This window comes from Ziziphus jujuba, chromosome 4 (assembly GCF_031755915.1).
Source record: "Ziziphus jujuba cultivar Dongzao chromosome 4, ASM3175591v1".
Taxonomy (NCBI): Eukaryota; Viridiplantae; Streptophyta; class Magnoliopsida; order Rosales; family Rhamnaceae; genus Ziziphus; species Ziziphus jujuba.
In genome coordinates, this window is record NC_083382.1 from 31,536,467 (window position 1) to 31,557,165 (window position 20,699).

Below are 20,699 nucleotides of genomic sequence, written 5' to 3' on the forward strand. Positions count from 1 at the left end.
AAATATTGGAAAAAGACAGAGAAGTAGTGTCATTGTTTAAGAATTTGGCTGTCAGCGTCTTGTCTCTACTCCCTAATGCGATCACAAGCTCACCATAGAATGGCAAGAACGACCTCCCAATTTCAGGTGGGCCAGGCTCCAAATGCTTTGAAATTGGACCTCATTGCGTGAACAGTTTTGGTTCAATGGAAGGTTGGGCCTCGAACCAAGTTTCTTGTTGGATCAAAATCCATGAATATACCTCTTCGTGCCCAAAGCCCTTTTAGTGTTGGCTAGGACAAACAAAAAAATCAATTAGGCAAACTGCTTTACAATAAGAAAATTGATATATGATAGCCAAATGAAAGTTATAAAGATGTTTTCTTTAGAGCTTTAACAGCGTGAACATAAAATTTTCTTGGGAAAAAAAGTAGATTTAAATCTCGTATATAGAATGGAGAAAAACAAGAAGGAAAAGAAACGAATATATATATATATATATAAAAACATATACTGTGGCAAGGTACATATATGAAGGCACATGCATGTATGCAACAGTAGATCACACGAAAAGTAAAAGTCTTTCCCAACCAAAAAACAAGAACATGAATTCCAACAAACACCAACACATATGCATCTCATTTACGCATTTAAACACCCCCAATTCCTTGTCCAACAAAAACAACTTTCACTTTCATAACCCCCACATGTCAACCCCACTTCGCTCATCGACCAATTACGATCCCACATTTATATTCATCTGTCTCTACCATCACCACCACCACACACCGCCATATGCCATGATCAAAATCATCATCATATCTTAATATACAATCAAAAACCTTGCTTTGGGTTTAAGAAAACAAAAGTGGGCCCCCCTAAGACCCAATTAAGAGATGACCTGGCTAATTTTCGTGGGCCTTGTATCATTTAATCATCATCTTATTCATTCAACCCCAAACCTTTTCTTTCTCTTTTTGCGGTCATGGCCGACCCATCACGTGAATTTTCCCTCATCTTTCACATGACAGCTCTATCAATTTGATTTCAGCATATTAAACACGTGAATAAATAAACAAGCGGCTCAGATATGTGAACAATCCTTTTCCTATGACCTAAGACAAAGCTGTGAAACCCCACAAACAACCAATATATCCCTCTCTTCTCATTTAACCTTTTTTGCCATATAAAGACAGCGCAAAGTTCAAAGAGAAAGGAGGGATTGAAGTTCTCTTATAGGCTCTTTCTTTGAAAGTGTTGGGATGCTTATGAAGTCCAGACTTGATACCGCTGTAAATGCTCACTCATCCATTGTCATCGTCAACACCTAACTTTGTACACAATAATACAATATCTCCATACAAAGAAATTGCAACCAATTTGTCTGAAAAAACCCAAAGTGTTAATTAGGATTTTTTTTTTTTTTTAATTATTAGACTACTTCCTAACAATTTTCCGGAGGAAAGTTAAATTAATTACCAACTTCCAGAACTCTAATCAGATTAATTTCTCTGTTTCTGATTCCGAATTTTATGCGGTAAATTAATGTTAATAACAGTAGTATATTAATAATAGGTTGGACAAGAAGATATGTACGAATTTATCATGAGCATGTGAAAACTTCCTTGTAGTCACTGCAAGAGTTAGGCTCACGTCGGATTTCAGCATTGCATGGCCATGCACAACTTTGGAAAGAAGAGATATAATTTGACAATAATGATAGTTATATGTTGCCTCTCTGTACACGTGTTGATTTCGTACGGGTTCAGTTTGGTAATGTATGGGTATGTATCTTCATGTATGGCATATATATATATGGATGATTATGATCATGATCATACGTACTAGTCCATGTGAAGGGTTATCATCTCAATAACATGCACGAAGATCCATCCCAGTAAAACACATACCAACCCCATTAAATTGTAAAGACAAAGCTTTAAGAAATTGTCATTCTCAAGCTACACGATGAGATCAATTGGATGGTGTAGAACTAAATTTCATGTCTCTATCTCAAACTATATAGGCCCAGTAGGAGTAGTAATGAATTAGTTAAACCATTTTTTTTTTATATATAATAGAAAATTAAGCAATTAACAAGTACGTACCTTTATATTAGGCAAATGCATGATATTATTACCAATAAATAAAGGGGCTACAATCTGTTGATAAGAATAAGACAAAGGTTACGCGCTATCATTTTCAGTACGACTATCTGAAATATATATCTCACTAATCAATATAAGAAAGCAGAAAAAAGAGAAAGAGATTACCTTTGTAATGGTGGTGTCCACATAACCATGATACATATACAAGTGATCTTATTGGCTTATATACATGTTCCTTAAATCATATAACTTCGAAATATTATATATAAGCCAAATATATATAGATATTTTTTCATTTACTATATAATGGATACAAAGTATATATATATGATCCTCTTACACAAACCATACTTAATTAGATGCAAAATACCATATGGATATTACTAACTTCCAACTATAAACAAACCTAATTATATAATAAGAAGCTGGACCATGATAATTATGATTATTAATATGAAGTTATTTTTAGTTTAATCTCCATTAAGTAATTGCATAGACCAGAGATCCTCCATGCTCCAATAGCTGTCATTCGAATCAGCGAGGACGGGAAGAGCAGTGCCAGCGGAGGGATGATCGGACTCCATTTTGACTTGGTAGGATGGAGGAGAATAGGTCTCCATAGGATCTGCAGAGCTTGATACGTGGCTTGTGCTTGCCTGCTGATCGATCATCATCTCGGAACTTTGTCCATGGTTCATGTTCTGATCGGTTTGCCTAATGTGCTTCTGGATTCTAGTCCTCCAATAATTCTTTATCTCATTATCTGTCCTTCCTGGAAGATGCTTTGCAATTTTTGACCACCTGCAACAAAGGACACTTAATGAATATTGAACAATTTGACTAAGAATTTTTTGTTACTTTTCTTGAATTTTCAGCAGAAAGCATATATTAATATCTGTTCGTTGTAAATAAATGTTAGATTAAATTTTGATCTCGATACAGATAATTTCTTGCTAGTTTCTCCAATTTTGTGCTTGTAATTAACAATAGCATAATTAAGTTCCACTCAAAGTCCGAATTAATTAAAAAGATAATCATGTGCGGGAGCAATTAATCAGAATGTACATGTCCAGAAAATAAATTCACTAGAAAACGATCAAAATGAACGAGAGTGTTAATATATAAAACGGGAAGGAGAATAGATATTTTAATGTTTTCTAGGTAGATTTTCATTTTAGCTAATTAGTTTATATTTAATTTATAGTATCAGCATAAATTTATGAATGAATTATTTATGTACTTTACTATTAGTCATAATAAAAATATTATATATATATATATATATATATATATATATTTATATATACAAGCAGAAATTCAACCACAATAAAACAAATAAAAGATTGTAATCTGTGGACTAAATGTCACGGAAAGGACCGATGAACAAAAGATTGTTGTAGTTAAATAAATTTAGAATTATTAGAGGCCATGTTCCACGGCTGACAATTAAAGTCTTCCAAGTTGGACTCTTTTATTTAAGGGAAACTATGCCTCCCATTTCAAAGGTCCTTGCAATGGGATACCACCCGCATCTTACTGATATTGTTTATAGCTCCATGCTTGACCAATTGAGTTTCCAAATTTCACGTTTAGTTTGGTTAGTCATACTTCAAAATCTTACCTAAGGATTTTCACATCAGAGAGAGCTTCGAAATCAGCTATCTCTGCCTACGCAAATATGCATTATGTTTATCTAGGTACGTTGGCTTTTCTTTTTCTTCTTCAATTTTCGTAGTGTTTGCTAAATTGTCCAAAAGATGAACAATATTCTAAACTGAATAACTTTCTGTGGTTTTCCCCTGTTTTCTTAGTTTTTCCTAGAAGCAGGCTAACTAATTAAAATAATGTCGCTATGAATTCTAAAATATACCAAAAATAAATAAATAAATAAAATATTTATTGCTTATAAATATTTTGTTAAAATTGGCATATTTTGATGTATCATGGTGGGCTTTAAGATAATACATATTTCCTTATAATATGCTTATTTTTCTTTTCACTAACGTATGGGTAGTTTGGAATTTTAGAGAGGAAGGGGCTAGCTGAATGTAAGTGAAACCCATTTTCATGTGTGCATCCTAAAATACAAGGGGGTCCAAGCGTGGTCTAGAAGAGCCAAAACAATATGGTTTGTGTCTACTTCAACCAAAGCAAAAGCGTTTTTCTCTTTATTCTGAAAGGGAGGTTTAACATGTGACCAATTGATGTGGGTTTAGCTAAAAATGGAAAACTTTTATTGTCCAATCTTCTGTTTCTGTTTCAATTCACAACGTGCTTTTTTTTATATTCATAGCATGTGGTGTTTATAATTTTTACATTTCCCCTTGTCAATTTGATGATATGACAACATTTTTTAAAGCTTATTATACTCTGTTTAATTACTAGCTTTCGCTTTGATTATCAAAGTTTTGGAGTGCACATTTTCTAACGTAGTAATTTAATCTTTCCATCATAATAATTCCCATGATTTTTTTGTTCTTTGATCTAAAAAATTTGAAAAAGAAGAAGAAGAAGAGACTAAAAAATTCACATGCCCTGCTTTCGTCTAAACTTGTATTTAGATCTTATCAGTGGTAGATAAATATACAAGATATGAAAATCTTATATTTAAAAGTTTAAACTTCACAAAAATTGAGAATCTTAAATAAATATGGATAAAGAAAATAGTTTGTTTTCTTACTGCTAATGAATGAAATCGCCCTGATTATGGATCTAAGACTTTCCTACATATATATATATATATGCAACTACATGGAAAGCAGGCCCAGGTGGAATAATAATATGCCCAAGTTTCACTTGGAGAGAGGCTGAAAGGAAAAAATTGTGCACTTGTTAATCAAAAGTACTAGATGATGAGATCTTTGTAGAACGTGAAAAACTATGTAGAATAATCAAATTGTAGAAAGTAAAGAGGAAGGTGAGTTCTTTTCAAAAAGAAACAAAAAAAAAAATGAAAAGGAAAGAGAGGAAGATGGATTTTTGGTGGCCATGGAAATTCAAGAAAATAATTTTAAACCGATTTTTGATAGCCACAAATTCAACAAAAGAAAAGACCATGTGTTGGCAATCTTTTTCGTGTCCATGAAACAACTCAAATTCCCACGTTTGCAAAATCCATCTCTCTCTCTCTCTCTCTTTCTTTCTTTTTTTTTTTTTTTTTTTCCTCTCTTTCTGACCATATGCAAACAGTGTCAAATGTTCAGGAAGTAGTCAAAAACCCTGTATAAAAATCGGAAAGGAACTCCTTCTTTGTCTTCCACAAAGGTTCAAAGTAGATGAAAAAGTTGCAAAAATCCATATCATTATTCTTCTTGAACAATATATATTTATTTTCCTTTGGAATATTCCTTGTCAAATATATATACAAATACTACGTAAGAATATGAACATACCTGTTTCCCCACTTAGCATGCAGTTCCATGATCAAGAGCTGTTCCTCAGGAGTAATATTTCCTCTCCGAACATCCGGTCGTAGATAGTTTAGCCAACGAAGACGGCAACTCTTCCCGGTACGTTTCAGACCTGTACAGTAAGGTGATAACAAATGGCTATTAGGGTTTCTGTTTCAAATTAAGAACAACTTCTTTTATAGAAAAAAGGTATATACATATATATATATATATATATATATATATTAAAGGGTTAAAAATGTAATTACCAGCAGCCTTGGCTAGGGAGTTCCAAACACCTTCACCATGATTTGCAATATAGTTGATCAGAATCAAATCTTCTTCCATGGTCCATGGACCTTTTCTCACTTCAGCATCCTGGGATGAGTTACACGGTTTCTTATCCATTATTTATTGTGTAATTTGTTTCATGAGAGAGAAAATCAGAGGAAGTGAAAGAGGAAGAGAGAAAGAGAAAAAAAAAAAGAAAAAAAAGGAGAGTGAGAAAAGATAAGAGATAATGGGGTAGCTTGGGGGGGTTTTATAGAAAGAGCGTGGTATAAATTGTGACACTAATCAATATAAATCAGTGTTAATTAATAGACACAGAGAGAGAGAGAGAGAGAGAGAGAGAGAGAGAGAGAGAGAGAGAGAGAAGAGAGCTTTCTAACCTAACTATCGTTTTGATTTTTATGCATGCACATATATACATATATATACATATATATATGCATGCATGATATCAAACTACTGCATGTTTCCATGGCTGACCATATTTTGGGATATAATTTCATTTTTATATATTAATCACATACTTGGAATATATACGCATGCACTTGTAAACATATGTATATACATATATATAAATATATAGAATATAAAATATCTAGCTCAAAAAAAATAATTTTGTAAAAAAGAAACAAAAAAAATATGACAAAGTCCATTACGTTATCACGTGCATGGTTAATGAAGGTGTACAGATCAGAGCTTCCTTCGTCGGGCAGAATAAAAGAAGGTGACCGTGATTTAGTAAAAAATGCAAAGAAAATGGATAAAATAATATTAGGCAGGCATATATATATATATATATATATAGAGGGACCAATATATAATTACCACGTAGGTAACGTTTATAAGAAGATTGTTCGGTAAGCTCGGTTGCCATATATAATATATATTCTTCCATCTTTTAGTCTATAAACTGCATCAAAATGTAGAGAACAAACTGATTGTTTTGAAAGCATATGCATACGCAGCTGCATGCACGTTCTATTGATTTTAATTGTACCTTACGCACAAATATATTTTCATTGTATATATAACTGTGTATGCATATATTTTACATGCACGATGGAGAGTGGAATTTATTTGGATGCTAATATATGTTTTTTTCTCTTCAAGTTAGGTGATAGTTATCTTTCTTTTTCTTTTTCTTTTTAAATTTGTTATGTAAAAAATAAAGTGAAAGGAAGTGTATATATATATATATATATATGCAGATATACTACCATGGAGGACCTCACCTAGAGTTGACAGATTATATATATATATATATATATATATATATATATATATATATATATATATGTATATATTTATTTTTAAAAGATTGGGTACGTAAGGATAAATGTGACTAATATTATTTCAAACTAGAGGGATGAGATTGTCTTTGACTGACAGTAATTATAATGAGTTTAGTTTCTTTTCTTAAAAAATAGGGTGGCACATGGCATATATGTTAGAAAAAATATTATTTGCACCAATACTATTGATCACAATCATTAAGGACCTGATATTATAATTTGACAATTTGAATTGCTGATTAAAAAAATCTACTGTTTGAAATTAAAATTTTAAAATAAAAAATTTATTATTATCATTAATAATTATTATATTAATAAAATCTTACTGATTATTATTATTGGTGATAAATAGTAACTTATTATTTTTTGTAAATTATGTTTTAGATTTCATTTTTACTGTTGGCGATTTTAATTTGTACACCTTTTTTATTATTTTTGCAGCAAAAAAAAAATGTTATTCAATTAAAAAATCTATATAAATACCGTATACAACAAAAATAAAGGAAGGTAGAAGGGGACTTTTTTTTAATGAATTATGAATACAGCCAGAGGTGAACTGAGGTCATCTTCGCTGTCATAATCTATTTGCTTTAAGTAATGAACTTATTGCTTTGTTTTACAAAACTCCCCTAGAAACTGAAACATTCTTCCTCACTCGTATAAAATATCTTCCCTGCTCCAGCAAAGCCCCATTGCCATCTCTTCTTGGAAGAAGCGCCTTTGATGGGCGTTATATATACACCCCAAAAAAAAAAAAATCTGATTCCTTAAACGTACAGAACCGAAAATGCTCGAGATTTTTTTTCTTCTAATGATTCACCCAAATTCTATTAACAATTAAACATTATACGTCACTACCATCTTGCTCGTAAATTTTTTGTTAACATTTTCTAGTGGGTTTGATCACTCCCTTTTGTTAGTCACCTCAATATCACCTGATTGCTCTCAAAAATGAACTAGTGAGTATGAGAACGGAACGATTCTCAAGGGGACCAATTTTGTATAATATTCAATTCTAGCATCAAGTTAACAAAGAAAAGGAAAAAGGTATTATACACTTTAATGGAAGCCATTGCTAGCTCTCTAGCCGTCGCTGATCCCCTCTCGTAGCTAGTAGTTTGTTGTGTGTGTTGCATGCCAGAGCTTGAGGCCAACGCATTTTTAGGTAGTTTGATATTGAATTAAGGAATCAAATATTAAGCTTTATTAAAATAACTTAAATTTTTTAAAAAGGAAAAAAAGAAGAAGGAGTTTTTCTAACTTTTTAGAAAAGGGCAGCAGGAGGAGAAATTCCTACCGTGTAAAAAGAACAATCCAAAAAAGGGGCTTTTAGTCATTTTATTTAAAATGTCATGAGAAACAATTTTGGTCGTGTAGATAGCGGCACTCAAATTAAATCAAATGCAAAAGATCAAATAAAAAAACATAAGGGCTATCGAAGTATATTTAGGCCTCTTGAATTATTATTTTGTACTTTTTTTAGAATATAGGTTTATAATTTCTATGAGTATAAATAATATATCAATTGAGTTAATTTCATTTCACGTGCTATTAATAGTTATATAATATTAAAATTATTAATGATTAATATATAATTATTAATATTTAATTAGGTATTTAACTCTGTCTTGCTAGGGAGCTCTTACCATTATTTATTAGGCATTTTTTTTTCCCCCTCTCAGGAAAGTGGGGCATATTTAAATTTTGGAAGCGTAGATTAAAAAATCTAGATATTTAAGTCTGAGTCCACTACATAAGCATGTCAAATAGAGTTGACTTAATTGATATGACACTTGAATTATATTTAGAAAATCGTGATGTTTGAAAGATCAGAAAAGAAAATTTATTGTATATGATTAAAAAATTAAAAAAAATACCATATAGTATGCATGATCTGTGCCAACCATATATAATTAAATGAGACCTTCACATTATGTTTTGCTTGCACTTACCAGGAAAATTATTTATCTTAAAATCTCTATGAAACATTAAAATATATATATATATATATATATATGTATGTATATATATATATATATATATGAATAGATGATACAATCGAGTAATCAATTTTATCGAACTGGTTCAATGAAAGATTTGAGATTGTAAATTAGGTTCTAGTGACTGTGATCCACATAAAGCTTATGTAGTAGAAGTACAAAGAAGGTCAAATTGGCATGTATTGTATCATCACTCTTGGTCTAGTCTAAAAAACTAATAAATCCCATTTAGAAAAGACTAATTCCTAACAAGCTTCCCTCGAACAAATAGCATTATCTTACTAAATCAGAAAACCCTTCTTCCTTAATTAATTTTCCCACCCAAGCATTTCATATATTTGAAACCCTTTGCTAAAAGTTTAAGGAGACCAATGCTAATATTAGAAACCCCATGTCATGGCACCGTGTATTAAATAGATTATATCTCTCTTGACAATAAACAGTTTAACCCACTAAACCTTTAAGGCGCGTTAGCCTTAAATTTATATTGAATATTCAGCAATTTAGAAATCTTCAAGAATAAAACAATTTACAAAATCAAAACCGAAGAAAAAAAATTTCTGGAATTTTCTGCTGGAAAACGAAAAGAGGAGAAATTTTCACTTCAATTTAAAGTTTGATCATTGGGCAAAATATACACACACATATATATAGGCAGGAGAGAAATAATTGAAGGTTTAATTTGGAGAGCTTGCCTAATTTCACGCGTTATATAGTGAAGTAAAGGAGCAGAGGAAAGTTCTAAAAATCTTATAAGTTTTTTAAGTACCATTTTTGGCGATTAGAGTACAATTGGGTTTGGATAAACGTCTGCGCTTAATTTGTTTCTGAACTAAAGTAAGTTGGTAAAGAAACTAGTGCTTAAGATAAAGCCAATGACAATTGGGCATGAAATTAGTGGCTAGAAAAGTGGTTGTAAAGGGACCCAATATCCACAGTCGAAGGAACAAAAGCATGTGAGAACATCTAGATAAGCATGATTTAGGGGCACTAAAGGACTCAACCCCAACCACATATATTTTCTGTGGTACTTAATGGCTGATTAAGCTGTCTTCAACTGTTAAAATCTATGAAAAACAATAACGATATTATGGATTAATGGTGTCTCTTCCTTCGCAATCTCAAATCTTATGAGATTCATTGGGCTTTCAAATTAAGATCTCGAACTTCTGGTCTTAAGGCTGCCATGTAATCCGGGCTTACATGTTTGTGCACGTGTGCACGTGTAGTCTATAACCTAATATATCAGCTCTTATATATTACGCAGATTTTTTTTTTTTCATTTTCAATTAATTTGAAAAGTATAACTGAAAATAAATGAATTAATAGATTAAACGTGAAGAGGAAAATTATTCATATTTTTTAATTACTATTATTTTTTTATGTGACAGAAAAAATTGGTGGCTAATAATATGATGAGTAGTGTTGTCCAAACGACAATGATCTCTGTCCAACCAGATTTTGAGTTTAATAAGATCTAAAACCCTCCAACCCTATTTATCAATATATATATATATACATTGAATGAAGTATTGGTAATTTATATTCAAAGTCTTCTTATGCAAATTATGTAAATTTATAATTATATTGAATTCAATTTACGGGATCAAAAAGTAAATAGTTAGATTACATATAGATAAATTAAAAAGATATATATTGGAAAGACACCAAAGGGAAATGATTTTTACATGTTCAAGAACATGAATAAGTTTTACGGCAAAAAAACAAAAAAAAAAAAAAAAAGAACTTGAATAACCTAATTTTCAATTATGTAAAGATAAATAATGTTAGAGATATTAAAAAAATCTATTAAAATACTTATTAAAAAATAATTATTATTATTTTATTAATTTATATTTAATTGTGTTTGTCATATTGGCATATCATCTTAGTAAAGATTTTATAATATTTTTGATATTCCTAAAAGCAACTTCAATGGAATATCCATTGGTTTTGTTCATATAAAAAAAAAACAATTTGTCATATGAACAAATAGTATTTCAAAAAAACCTTCTGTATAAGAAATTTGTTAAGGTGATGTGCCAGTAAGAAAAATAAAAGTTGTTTAATAGATCCTTTACTTGTCATAAATTCAGCATTTTGTCTCTTTTCTCTCTTCACCAATTCAGTCACTTTTGTCTCCTCTCTTCTCTCATCTCCCTAGTATGACAATTTATTTTATTTAAAAATTTAAAAATGATTAATTGAATAAATTTAAATAAATTCTGTTGATGGATATATACTATATTTTTTAAGTTTTTAATATTTTTTATCCTTATCATATAAGTTCTAATTGATAAAACCATTAGAGATGTTCTAATACTATGCTATAAGAATTTAATAGTTTATCTTTTTTGTTTTTTTTTTTTTATTTTCTGTTAAATAAAGAGTAGAATAACAAATTAAAATTATACATTTTCTTTCTAAATTAAAAAAATTATACATTTCAATGTGCATGTGATATGAAGTTAGTGATCTGCTTTTTTTATCCTTTTTCAAACAATTTTTCTAACTTAATCCCACAACTTCAGTAAAGGATTTGAGTACACATTGGACGGGCACATGAACATTTGAACAATTAGAGGCGAGGATTCTTTAACGGGTCCCATGTATTATTATGTAGGCACATGTACTTGAAATTAGGCCATCTCACCAAAATAAAAATCCAGAAGGAAAAAAAAAAAAAAAAAGGAAACGGATCATTTTTAAATCTTATCTTCCAAATTTGTGTGGACCCCATAACAAAGTTGATCTGGAAATCTGGATACAAGTGGAATTCGGGTCTCACCTACAACGGGTTTTATTAGCATATTATTAAAAAGTAATTAATTCCAACCTAATCCAATTCTATTTTTTTTTGGTCGGTCCCCGGGCCTCCCCTTCCCCTCAAGACTCGAACGAGCGTCCACTGCCCGGGCTGTAGTGCTCTAGCCACTGAGCTCCCACGCGAGTCTCAACCTAACACAATTTTATGTGCAGGTGTGAAGTGATTCTACTTATTTTCTACACCAACTTCTTATGCTCTCATTTTTTGTTTTCTGAAAGGGTAGATATCATTATTGCACCTTTAATTTGTTATTTTTTCAGTGTTATATTTTTATTATAAAAAGTATTTTATAATTTCTTTATATTTTACTTTTATTTTAATATAATATTATTTTTCAAAATTCTTAGTCATAAAAATTAAATTTGACCCATTTATCTTTCTTTTGACCCCCCCCCCTTTTTTTTTTTTTTCTAAGAACTTTGGAAAAAAATAATAATAGTAATAATAACACACATAGAGACACGAGCATATATACATGCTCATTCTGAAATCGCTAAATCTTTAAAATATTGGTGGTAAAATCTCCATTTTCCAATTTATCTAATAAAAATTATATATAATAACTATAATTGTTTCAAACATAAATTCAAGAGTTAAGTTTAATACATTTAAAATTATTTTTTTCTTAAAAAAGTTAATTATGAATAATTTTCATTATTTTTTATTTTTAAAAATTGGTAAAAAAATTTCATTAAAAAAATAAATTGATCAAATTTTAATTTTATTATTAAAGATTTTTAAAAATGATACTATATCGAACGGAAAGTGAAATGTAAAAAAATTATATTGATATTTTTCCTAATAAAAATGAAATATTAAAAAAATAGCAAATAAGAGATTAAGTGATATTTATCCTTTTCTAAAAGAAAATAATATTATTTAAAAAAAACTTCATTGTTTCACATAATCGCTTTACGAGCTAAAGAGCGTGGCATTTAAATCAAAGATCATGGAACTATTTAGTTTAAATTTATAACTCGTTCACAATCTAAATAACCCTTTACCTCACCCCCTAAGCTTCTATCAAAACAAAATCCTACGGATACTTGGGCCTTTCTTTTTCAAACGAATTAAACCAAAATAGTAACAGTCTGCTTGGTACTCACATAAATAACAAAGGGGGAAAAATTGTATTTTTGGGCCTTAGGCAGAGGCCTAAATGGCCTTTCCATTTGGCTGTTCTCCAAACACTTTGAACTTCCGTAAAACATGTCCAGGGAAACAAGATATATTTAAAGATTTGATCTTCAATAAAGCATATACATATATATATATATGAGGCAAACAAGATAAATTTGACCATGGCTATGCCGAATGTAATTGTAACAACATTAGCCAGCTCTGTTTACAGCTAAAGTATAGCTAAATAGCAAATTATACAAACCCGCATTACATAAAAGTCTAGCCAAACCTTCTGCCATTACAACATTCACTTAATTAAAGAAAACTACCCTTCCCCAGAAACGCAGTGCCTTCAGGCAAAACACGAAAATCCTTCATTGTCTTACGCCTGTAAAGAAAGGAAACAAAAAAAGTCAGAAATCAGACATTTCTGAAACTAAAAATTTTGTATACAACACAATCTATATGCATGGATCTTGTAGTGCTTTGAAACAGAATGTAGGATCTATTAGATTTGCTCTTGGTGAACTTGCCTTGCTAGCAATGTTGTTTGAAAGCCACTCCAAACCCTCGTACAGGCCCTCTCCAGAGGTTGCACATGTGCTTTGGATGTACCTGAAAAGAAAACTCACGTAACATCAGCAAGAGATCAGGCTGTGATTCTCTATCTGCATATTTACGATGTCTAAATTCAATTTTATCCTAAATCTTTGCAAGAGAGTAAAGAAAAACACATTTCAAAATTTTTCTGGTTAAGTTAGATCCAACTAAAGTTTAGAAGAACAAAGAAATAGTTGTAAAGAGAACCCATCACAACAGTGACATAGATGTGTGCGTGTGTCCTCTAAGTCCCATAATTTGGCTAGTATGTATATATTACAAATTAAGAAACTTGAAAATTCATGGTTCTACCAGATTTACACAAATGAAGTAAAAATTGCATTTTTAAAATCGGAAGACAATTTACCAGTGGCGTTGACGAAGAGAATGGAGACCAAGCTTGTCAGTTATTTCAGCAGCATTCATCGCATTGGGAAGATCTTGTTTGTTGGCAAATACAAGCAAAACAGCATCTCTCAGTTCATCCTGGAGAGTGTAAACAATATTCATCCAAATTCTAGCACCCGACAAAAGAATGGAAATAATAATGCGCAGCTCCAAGAAAGTATCAAGCAAATAGAAAGTGTGATGTCATAATATATCAGCAGTAAACATAAAATCATAGGGTATAACCTCAGCCAAATAGTCAAAGACATCATAAAATATTGAAAAAGGAAAATATAAAATTCATTACATAAGTAACCAGAATGGACATAAAAGACACAAGAAGTAACTACCTCATTCAACATCCTGTGCAACTCATCTCTTGCCTCAACAATTCGATCCCTGTCATTGCTGTCAACCACAAAAATAAGACCTTGAGTGTTCTGGAAGTAGTGCCTCCACAGTGGACGGATCTGTATGAAAAGGAAACTCCATAACTAACCATCTCTACATATAGATCTTGAGAAAAAATGTACACAAGAAAAGAAAATGCATAACATAATTACAATAAATGATAAGCTCCGATTTAATTATTTACAGAACAGATTATAGAAAATGCTAATACATGCATGGCACCTACCATATGCCCAATTGCTGATATCAAATGCTATCTGGCATCGTCTTGAATGGTCATGAGCATACAAGATATTTAATATCAAAGGAAATATATATATATATATATATATATATATCATCCATTATTATGTGTCCATATTTGTTAAAAACGGCATTTATAGATCATATACTATTTATGATAGGCTTAACAATCAAACACAGATCACTATGGCATCTCCGTATACGCACAGAGACAACTACAAATCTCTAATTCTGCTTATTAGTTAAAAAATCTCAAATTGTGCTTTGGCTAGAACACGCCAAAAACTGCATCTTGACATCAAAAGACCAAATTTCTATGCAACCATAACTTTTCCATCTACCAAAATAAAAACAATCCATATTACAGTAGCTGCACTATTTATCTGCGAAATTTAGAAATTTTGTCAAAGTACCAACACTATGTCTGTATCAGAAACAAACAAAGAACATCATGATCCTGAAGGTCAATAACAGAGACTTCAAAACATGCAATGTAACAGCGAAATCATATTCATAGAGAGTGAGAAAGAGAGTGTGTGAGTGATATGTACTTTGTCCTGACCACCAACATCCCAAACAGTGAAGCTGATATTCTTGTACTCAACAGTCTCAACATTAAATCCTGCAAAGAACAATTCCCATGATTAAAACGATAGTCCACTAAACGTTGATGAGACGTTCCAATTTGCAAAGAAATGGCATAAATCATCACCTAAGCTACTCTCCATCGAAGAAATGATTAATAAAGCCTAACCGGATACATGCTATTCCCTATTTCACCAATTACAGGATACAAAGAGCATTTTCATGCATTGCTATACATTCCACGGAAACATACCTAGAAATAAGCGGGCAGAACTTGAAAGGCTTCCAATGGATATTAAAATCAATCATTAATTAATAATAATTTACAATTTGCATATGAAAATTAGTAAGGAATTACTTAGGTTTAAGAAGGTGCTCACCGATGGTTGGGATGGTGGTAACGATTTCTCCGAGCTTGAGTTTGTACAAGATGGTGGTCTTACCAGCAGCATCAAGACCCACCATCAGAATTCGCATCTCTTTCTTGGCAAAAAGCCTGCTGAAGAGCTTGGTGAAGGTAAGCCCCATTTCTAAATTTTCAGGGCTCTAATAGGCTATGAATCGCTTAAACGCTGAGACATACAGACCCAAAAAAGATAAATTAGCACGCATGCAAATCACAGGCCAAACAACAAAAAGGGCTAGCGTTGGATTTACGGAATCTTTAAGGAGATATCAAAGCTCGATCATCAAGTCATAATTACTAGTGAAACTTTGAAAAAGAGAAACAATAAAATAAACATAAACCTTTTGCGATCTCATAAACATATTACATCAATCAGTTAGCAACTCGAAAACAGAAAAGTAGCAATCCGATCATACCAGCAGACGTGTAATAGAACAACTTCAATCAGATCAAATTAGGCTAAAATTTCGTGGCTGAAATGAAATTCAAAAAATGGAAAATCGAAATTTCCAACAAAATCTGAATGAACCTAAAAATAAAAATGGAAAACAGACTCCAAAACCGTGGAAATAAAAATAATAAAAAAAAAACTAAAAGAAAGCGATCAAGAACAGCGAAATTTTAAATAATCGAGAAATAATAGAAACGAATTATATGTGAAAACCAACGTTTAGGGAAATCTAGGGTAGAGATCCAAGGAAAGGTGATGATGATTTTGATGAATTGAAGGGTCAAAAAAAGATATCAAAGTCGGAATCGAACACAGAAAGAGGAAAGTAGAAAAGACCATACCTCTAGTCTCAGGCTCTCTGCTATGGATGGAGGGCTTGGAGAAGGAAATGAAGGATCTAAACTGCAAGAGAAAGAGCAACGACCAGCCGCGATTTCTTTTTAAGTCGGCACGTCAGAGTCTTATCGCGGTAAACAACGGACTCTTCGCTGTGCGCCCATGGAATTATGCAAACGGCGCCGTTGCATGTTAAATGCTGCCATGGAATCAGAACCGTGAAATTCTTTTTTGGATTCCAATCACAACCGTTGAATTTTTGGAAACTAGTTTTTGGATTTTGCGTCTATGCCCTTATTTTTAAAAGAACTAGATATGGCCACGTGCGATGATGCACGTGGTTTAGATTAAAATTTGAATGTTTAATAGCTTTTAAGTAATATGGAAAAGTTTGAATTAAAAAATTGTTAAATTAGTTTTTTTAATTAACAATTTTCAATTTGTTTAGAAGGATTTAATCTTAAATTATTAACAAACATAAAGAAATTAATTATTTTATCCCAAGTTTTTCATAAATTTAATATCCAAATCGCATCATATAATTTTGAAGTAAGAACACTTCCAACTGATACGAACCTAGGACGACCTGCTCCTAAACCTGTATTATATTAGTCCGGATCTTAATTAAGTTCAAGTTCTAATGGAATTGACCTCAACCCCTAACCAACCTGTGGTTAGAAACCTTGGTATAATGTAGATGCCACAATAGGGGATGGAAAACCTATTGATAAGTCAAGCTAAAACAACCAATTCTCTAATGGTGTTTTAGGTGTTCTCAAAGAACAAAGACATAATTAATCTCACAAGTATTTTCTCAATCAAATCAAAGTTAGTTGTTATTGATAACTAAGCCTTTAAATAGGCTTTGAAAGAAACAAAATAAACCCCAAAAACCCTAGGTAAAACCGGCCACACACATAAAGAATCCTAGTTGGCTACAACTATACTTCCTTTCCTAATCTAAATTTGATTAATTAATTCCTTTATATTAAATTAGGAATTAATTAATTTACAATAAAATAAAAACCTTCTTAAAGTTATTTGTACAGAAAATAAATAAATAAAAATCCAAAAAGAAAGAAAATCAATCGTAAATTAGGTAACGAGTTGACTTTGACATTTAGGCGGAATTATTTCTTCAACCGAGCTAATTTATGTCTGCCTGATGTCCGAGCTAACTTATGGCCTATCCGAGCTAACTGATGTTTGTCTGAGCTAACTTGTGTTTGGCCGAGCTAACTAATGTCTGTCCGAGCTAAGTTGTGTCTGGCCGAGCTAACTGATGTCTGGCCGAACTAACTGATGTCTATCCAAGCTAAGTTGTGTCTGGCCGAGCTAAGTTGTGTCTGGCCGAACTAACTGATGTCTGTCCAAGCTAAGTTGTGTCTGGCCGAACTAACTGATGTCTGTCCAAGCTAAGTTGTGTCTGGCCGAGCTAAGTTGTGTCTGGCTGAACTAACTGATGTCTGTCCGAGCTAAGTTGTGTCTAGCGGAACTAACTGATGTCTGTCCGAGCTAAGTTGTGTCTGGCCGAGCTAACTGATGTTTATCCGAGCTAAGTTGTGTCTGGCCGAGATAACTGATGTCTGTCCGAGCTAAGTTGTGTCTGGCCGAACTAACTGATGTCTGTCCGAGCTAAGTTGTGTCTGGCCAAGCTAAGTTGTGTTTGGCCGAACTAACTGATGTCTGTCCGAGCTAAGTTATGTCTGGCCGAGCTAACTGATGTCTGTCCGAGCTAAGTTGTGTCTAGCCGAGCTAACTGATGTCTGTCCGAGCTAAGTTGTGTCTGGCCGAACTAACTGATGTCTGTCTGAGCTAAGTTGTGTCCAGCCGAACTAACTGATGTCTGTCCGAGCTAAGTTGTGTTTGGTCGAGCTAATTGATATCTGTCCGAGCTAAGTTGTGTCTGGCCGAGCTAAGTTGTGTCTGGTCGAGCTAACTGATGTCTGTCCGAGCTAAGTTGTGTCTGGCCGAGCTAAGTTGTGTCTGGCCGACCTAACTGATGTCTGTCCGAGCTAAGTTGTGTCTGGCCGAACTAACTGATGTCTGTCCGAGCTAAGTTGTGTCTGGCCGATAACTGATGTCTGGCCCAGCTAAGTTGTGTCTGGGCGAGCTAACTGATGTCTGTCCAAGCTAAGTTGTGTCTGGCCGAACTAATTGATGTCTGTCCGAGCTAAGTTGTGTCTGGCCGAACTAACTGATGTCTGTCCGAGCTAAGTTGTGTCTGGCCGAACTAACTGATGTCTGGCCGAGCTAAGTTTTTTTATTTAGATTTTGGTTGGTTGTTGAATATGCTACATTTCATTTTGCAATTTCTAAAACAAATAATGAAATAAGGGAAGATCATAGAATGAGGAACACAGATGCTCTGGCAGTTGTTAGAGCTCTCAAAAAATGGATGTTTGAGATAATCTACGCAGACAAGCTAGTCCTTTTGTTAACATAAATACATATTGGTTTTTCATATATCAATATGTGATATTGGGTGAAGAACTGAAATATAAATCATATGCATGTGCACACAAAAGCAATGAAAAATGCAAAGATTCATGCACAATGAAATTCATGAACTCACAAAAGAATTGAAATGCACGAGAAAATTAAGTAATAAGACAAAGGAATGGAAAAAATTAAAGTTACCAATTTTGTAGTGAATAACACAATCCTCAGGTTCTTTGTCGTCACTGATAAAGAGAGTAGGGGGAGAGAACAGCTGAAAACAAAAAAAAAAAAAATAGAAAAGAAAAAAAGCCAATGGCATTTAAATACTGAAAACCAAGGAAATAGGCTTTAAAATATTATAAATCAAAATCTTTACTTACATGGTAAGGCAAAGATTTTTCTGAAATACAATAATGAAGTCCAGAATTTTGTATAAAGTACACCAACTCTATCCTTACCATACTGTAAGTCATCATAACCATAATGCATGCCATACCACAACCCCTGACACCTGTATGGCAAAATAAAAAAAGAAGCATAAAATGTGGATCTCACCAGTATGGAGGATAGATTTGGATAAATGAAATTGTTAAAAAAAAAAAAAGTAAAAAACAAGGAAAAGAAAAGCCAAAACGCACGAAAAATAGTCATTTTGGAACCATTTTGAACAGTAAAACATGACCAAAACTTGGGAGCCCTTCTCGCTTATAGTATAGACTAAAGGATATAACACCTTGATTCAATATTTCTTTCTTTTTCTTTTTTTAGGGTCATTGCACCTTAATTCAACTTTGGCAATCCCGCTCCTATGAAAAGTATATGGAGATGTTTTAATTATTGGTGATCAAGTTATTTTATACATAATTACAAAACGTTCATATTGTTTTTTTTTTCTTCTTTTTGTGGACAAGTGCCTATTGATTGTTTGGGCATATTAATTCTTAAATTTAAAAAATATATATATATATAATATATGTTGGTATTTTCACTACTTAATTTCATTCATTATTTTTTTCCTCTTACCTATTTTAGCCGAGTATCACATTTCCACCGTTGACAATTTTTTTGATATGTGAGGAAGTTACAATTAATTTTTATTACTATAAAACAATGACATGATAAGCACATATATTACATATTTGGTCTAAGGCTTTCACTCTAATTTCCTTCAAGAGCCAATTTTATGAAACATAAGATAGAAGTAAATCAACAATAGGAATGCTTGAAATTCCATAGGCCATACAAGAGTGTGTTTAGAAGTATATTTTTATGAACATTTATTTTTTATATCACTTATTTTGCGAGCACTTTTATTAATAAATATTTGTGGTAAAATATTTATAATATAAAAATTTTTTTAAGTTCATATTTAATATTTTTATATTTTAATTAATGCATTAAATTTTTTTTTTTTTTTCATTTGGAAGCATTTCTTGGGAAAAAGTATTAAAGTTAGTGGTTCATATAAAATGCTTTTTTTTTTCTTTTAAAAAAAACACTTTTTTAATATTTTACCAACTATATGACCAAATGTTTTATTTATTTTCCGTAGCACTTATTTTAATTTGAAAAACACTTTCAAATAGATTATAATTATTTAAAACCAATTCAATAGAAGGTGGAATTAGTGAAAATGATTCTAAAGTTGTTATAGATATTTTAAAATCTTCAAATAGATAATTTGAGATCAGATTGCTTCATAATAGAGAATTTTGAATAAATACTAAGAATGTTAAAGAAATACTAATAAGTCATCTTTGCAATTTTCGATGTGGTTTTTCTAGTAAAAAAACAAACAAAGTTGTTAGTGATTTGGGGTAAAATTGAACT

The 20,699-nt window shown here is 31.8% G+C and overlaps 2 protein-coding genes across 2 annotated transcripts; both read right to left on the reverse strand.

Annotated features, from left to right (window-relative positions):
- Positions 1-2,235: 2,235 nt before the first annotated feature.
- Positions 2,236-6,022, reverse strand: LOC107415291 (MYB-like transcription factor EOBII). The gene is made up of 3 exons (XM_016023591.4): positions 5,746-6,022; positions 5,480-5,609; positions 2,236-2,888 (listed from the first exon to the last, which is right to left on the reverse strand). Exons 1-3 carry the CDS (start codon positions 5,882-5,884, stop codon positions 2,558-2,560), a joined length of 600 nt encoding a protein of 199 aa, XP_015879077.2. The 5' UTR covers positions 5,885-6,022; the 3' UTR covers positions 2,236-2,557.
- Positions 6,023-13,132: 7,110 nt separating this feature from the next.
- On the reverse strand, positions 13,133-16,594 carry LOC107415305 (ADP-ribosylation factor). Its single transcript, XM_016023610.4, has 7 exons — positions 16,433-16,594; positions 15,615-15,806; positions 15,201-15,271; positions 14,346-14,465; positions 13,976-14,094; positions 13,542-13,623; positions 13,133-13,396 (listed from the first exon to the last, which is right to left on the reverse strand). Exons 2-7 carry the CDS (start codon positions 15,760-15,762, stop codon positions 13,391-13,393), a joined length of 546 nt encoding a protein of 181 aa, XP_015879096.1. The 5' UTR covers positions 15,763-15,806; positions 16,433-16,594; the 3' UTR covers positions 13,133-13,390.
- Between the last annotated feature and the right edge of the window lie 4,105 nt (positions 16,595-20,699).

Bases quoted from the DNA above. Each gene is read 5' to 3' on its own strand.
- LOC107415305 (XM_016023610.4), bottom strand. From the start codon at position 15,762: ATGGGGCTTACCTTCACCAAGCTCTTCAGCAGGCTTTTTGCCAAGAAA. The intron at 15,272-15,614 runs GTGAGCACCTTC...TGTTCTTTGCAG, and splicing joins TACCACCATCCCAACCATCG to GATTTAATGTTGAGACTGTT. The intron at 13,624-13,975 runs GTAAATTGTCTT...TTTTCTTTTCAG, and splicing joins TCTCTTCGTCAACGCCACTG to GTACATCCAAAGCACATGTG.
- LOC107415291 (XM_016023591.4), bottom strand. From the start codon at position 5,884: ATGGATAAGAAACCGTGTAACTCATCCCAGGATGCTGAAGTGAGAAAA. The intron at 5,610-5,745 runs GTAATTACATTT...CTTACTGTACAG, and splicing joins CTCCCTAGCCAAGGCTGCTG to GTCTGAAACGTACCGGGAAG. The intron at 2,889-5,479 runs GTATGTTCATAT...CCTTTGTTGCAG, and splicing joins CATGCTAAGTGGGGAAACAG to GTGGTCAAAAATTGCAAAGC.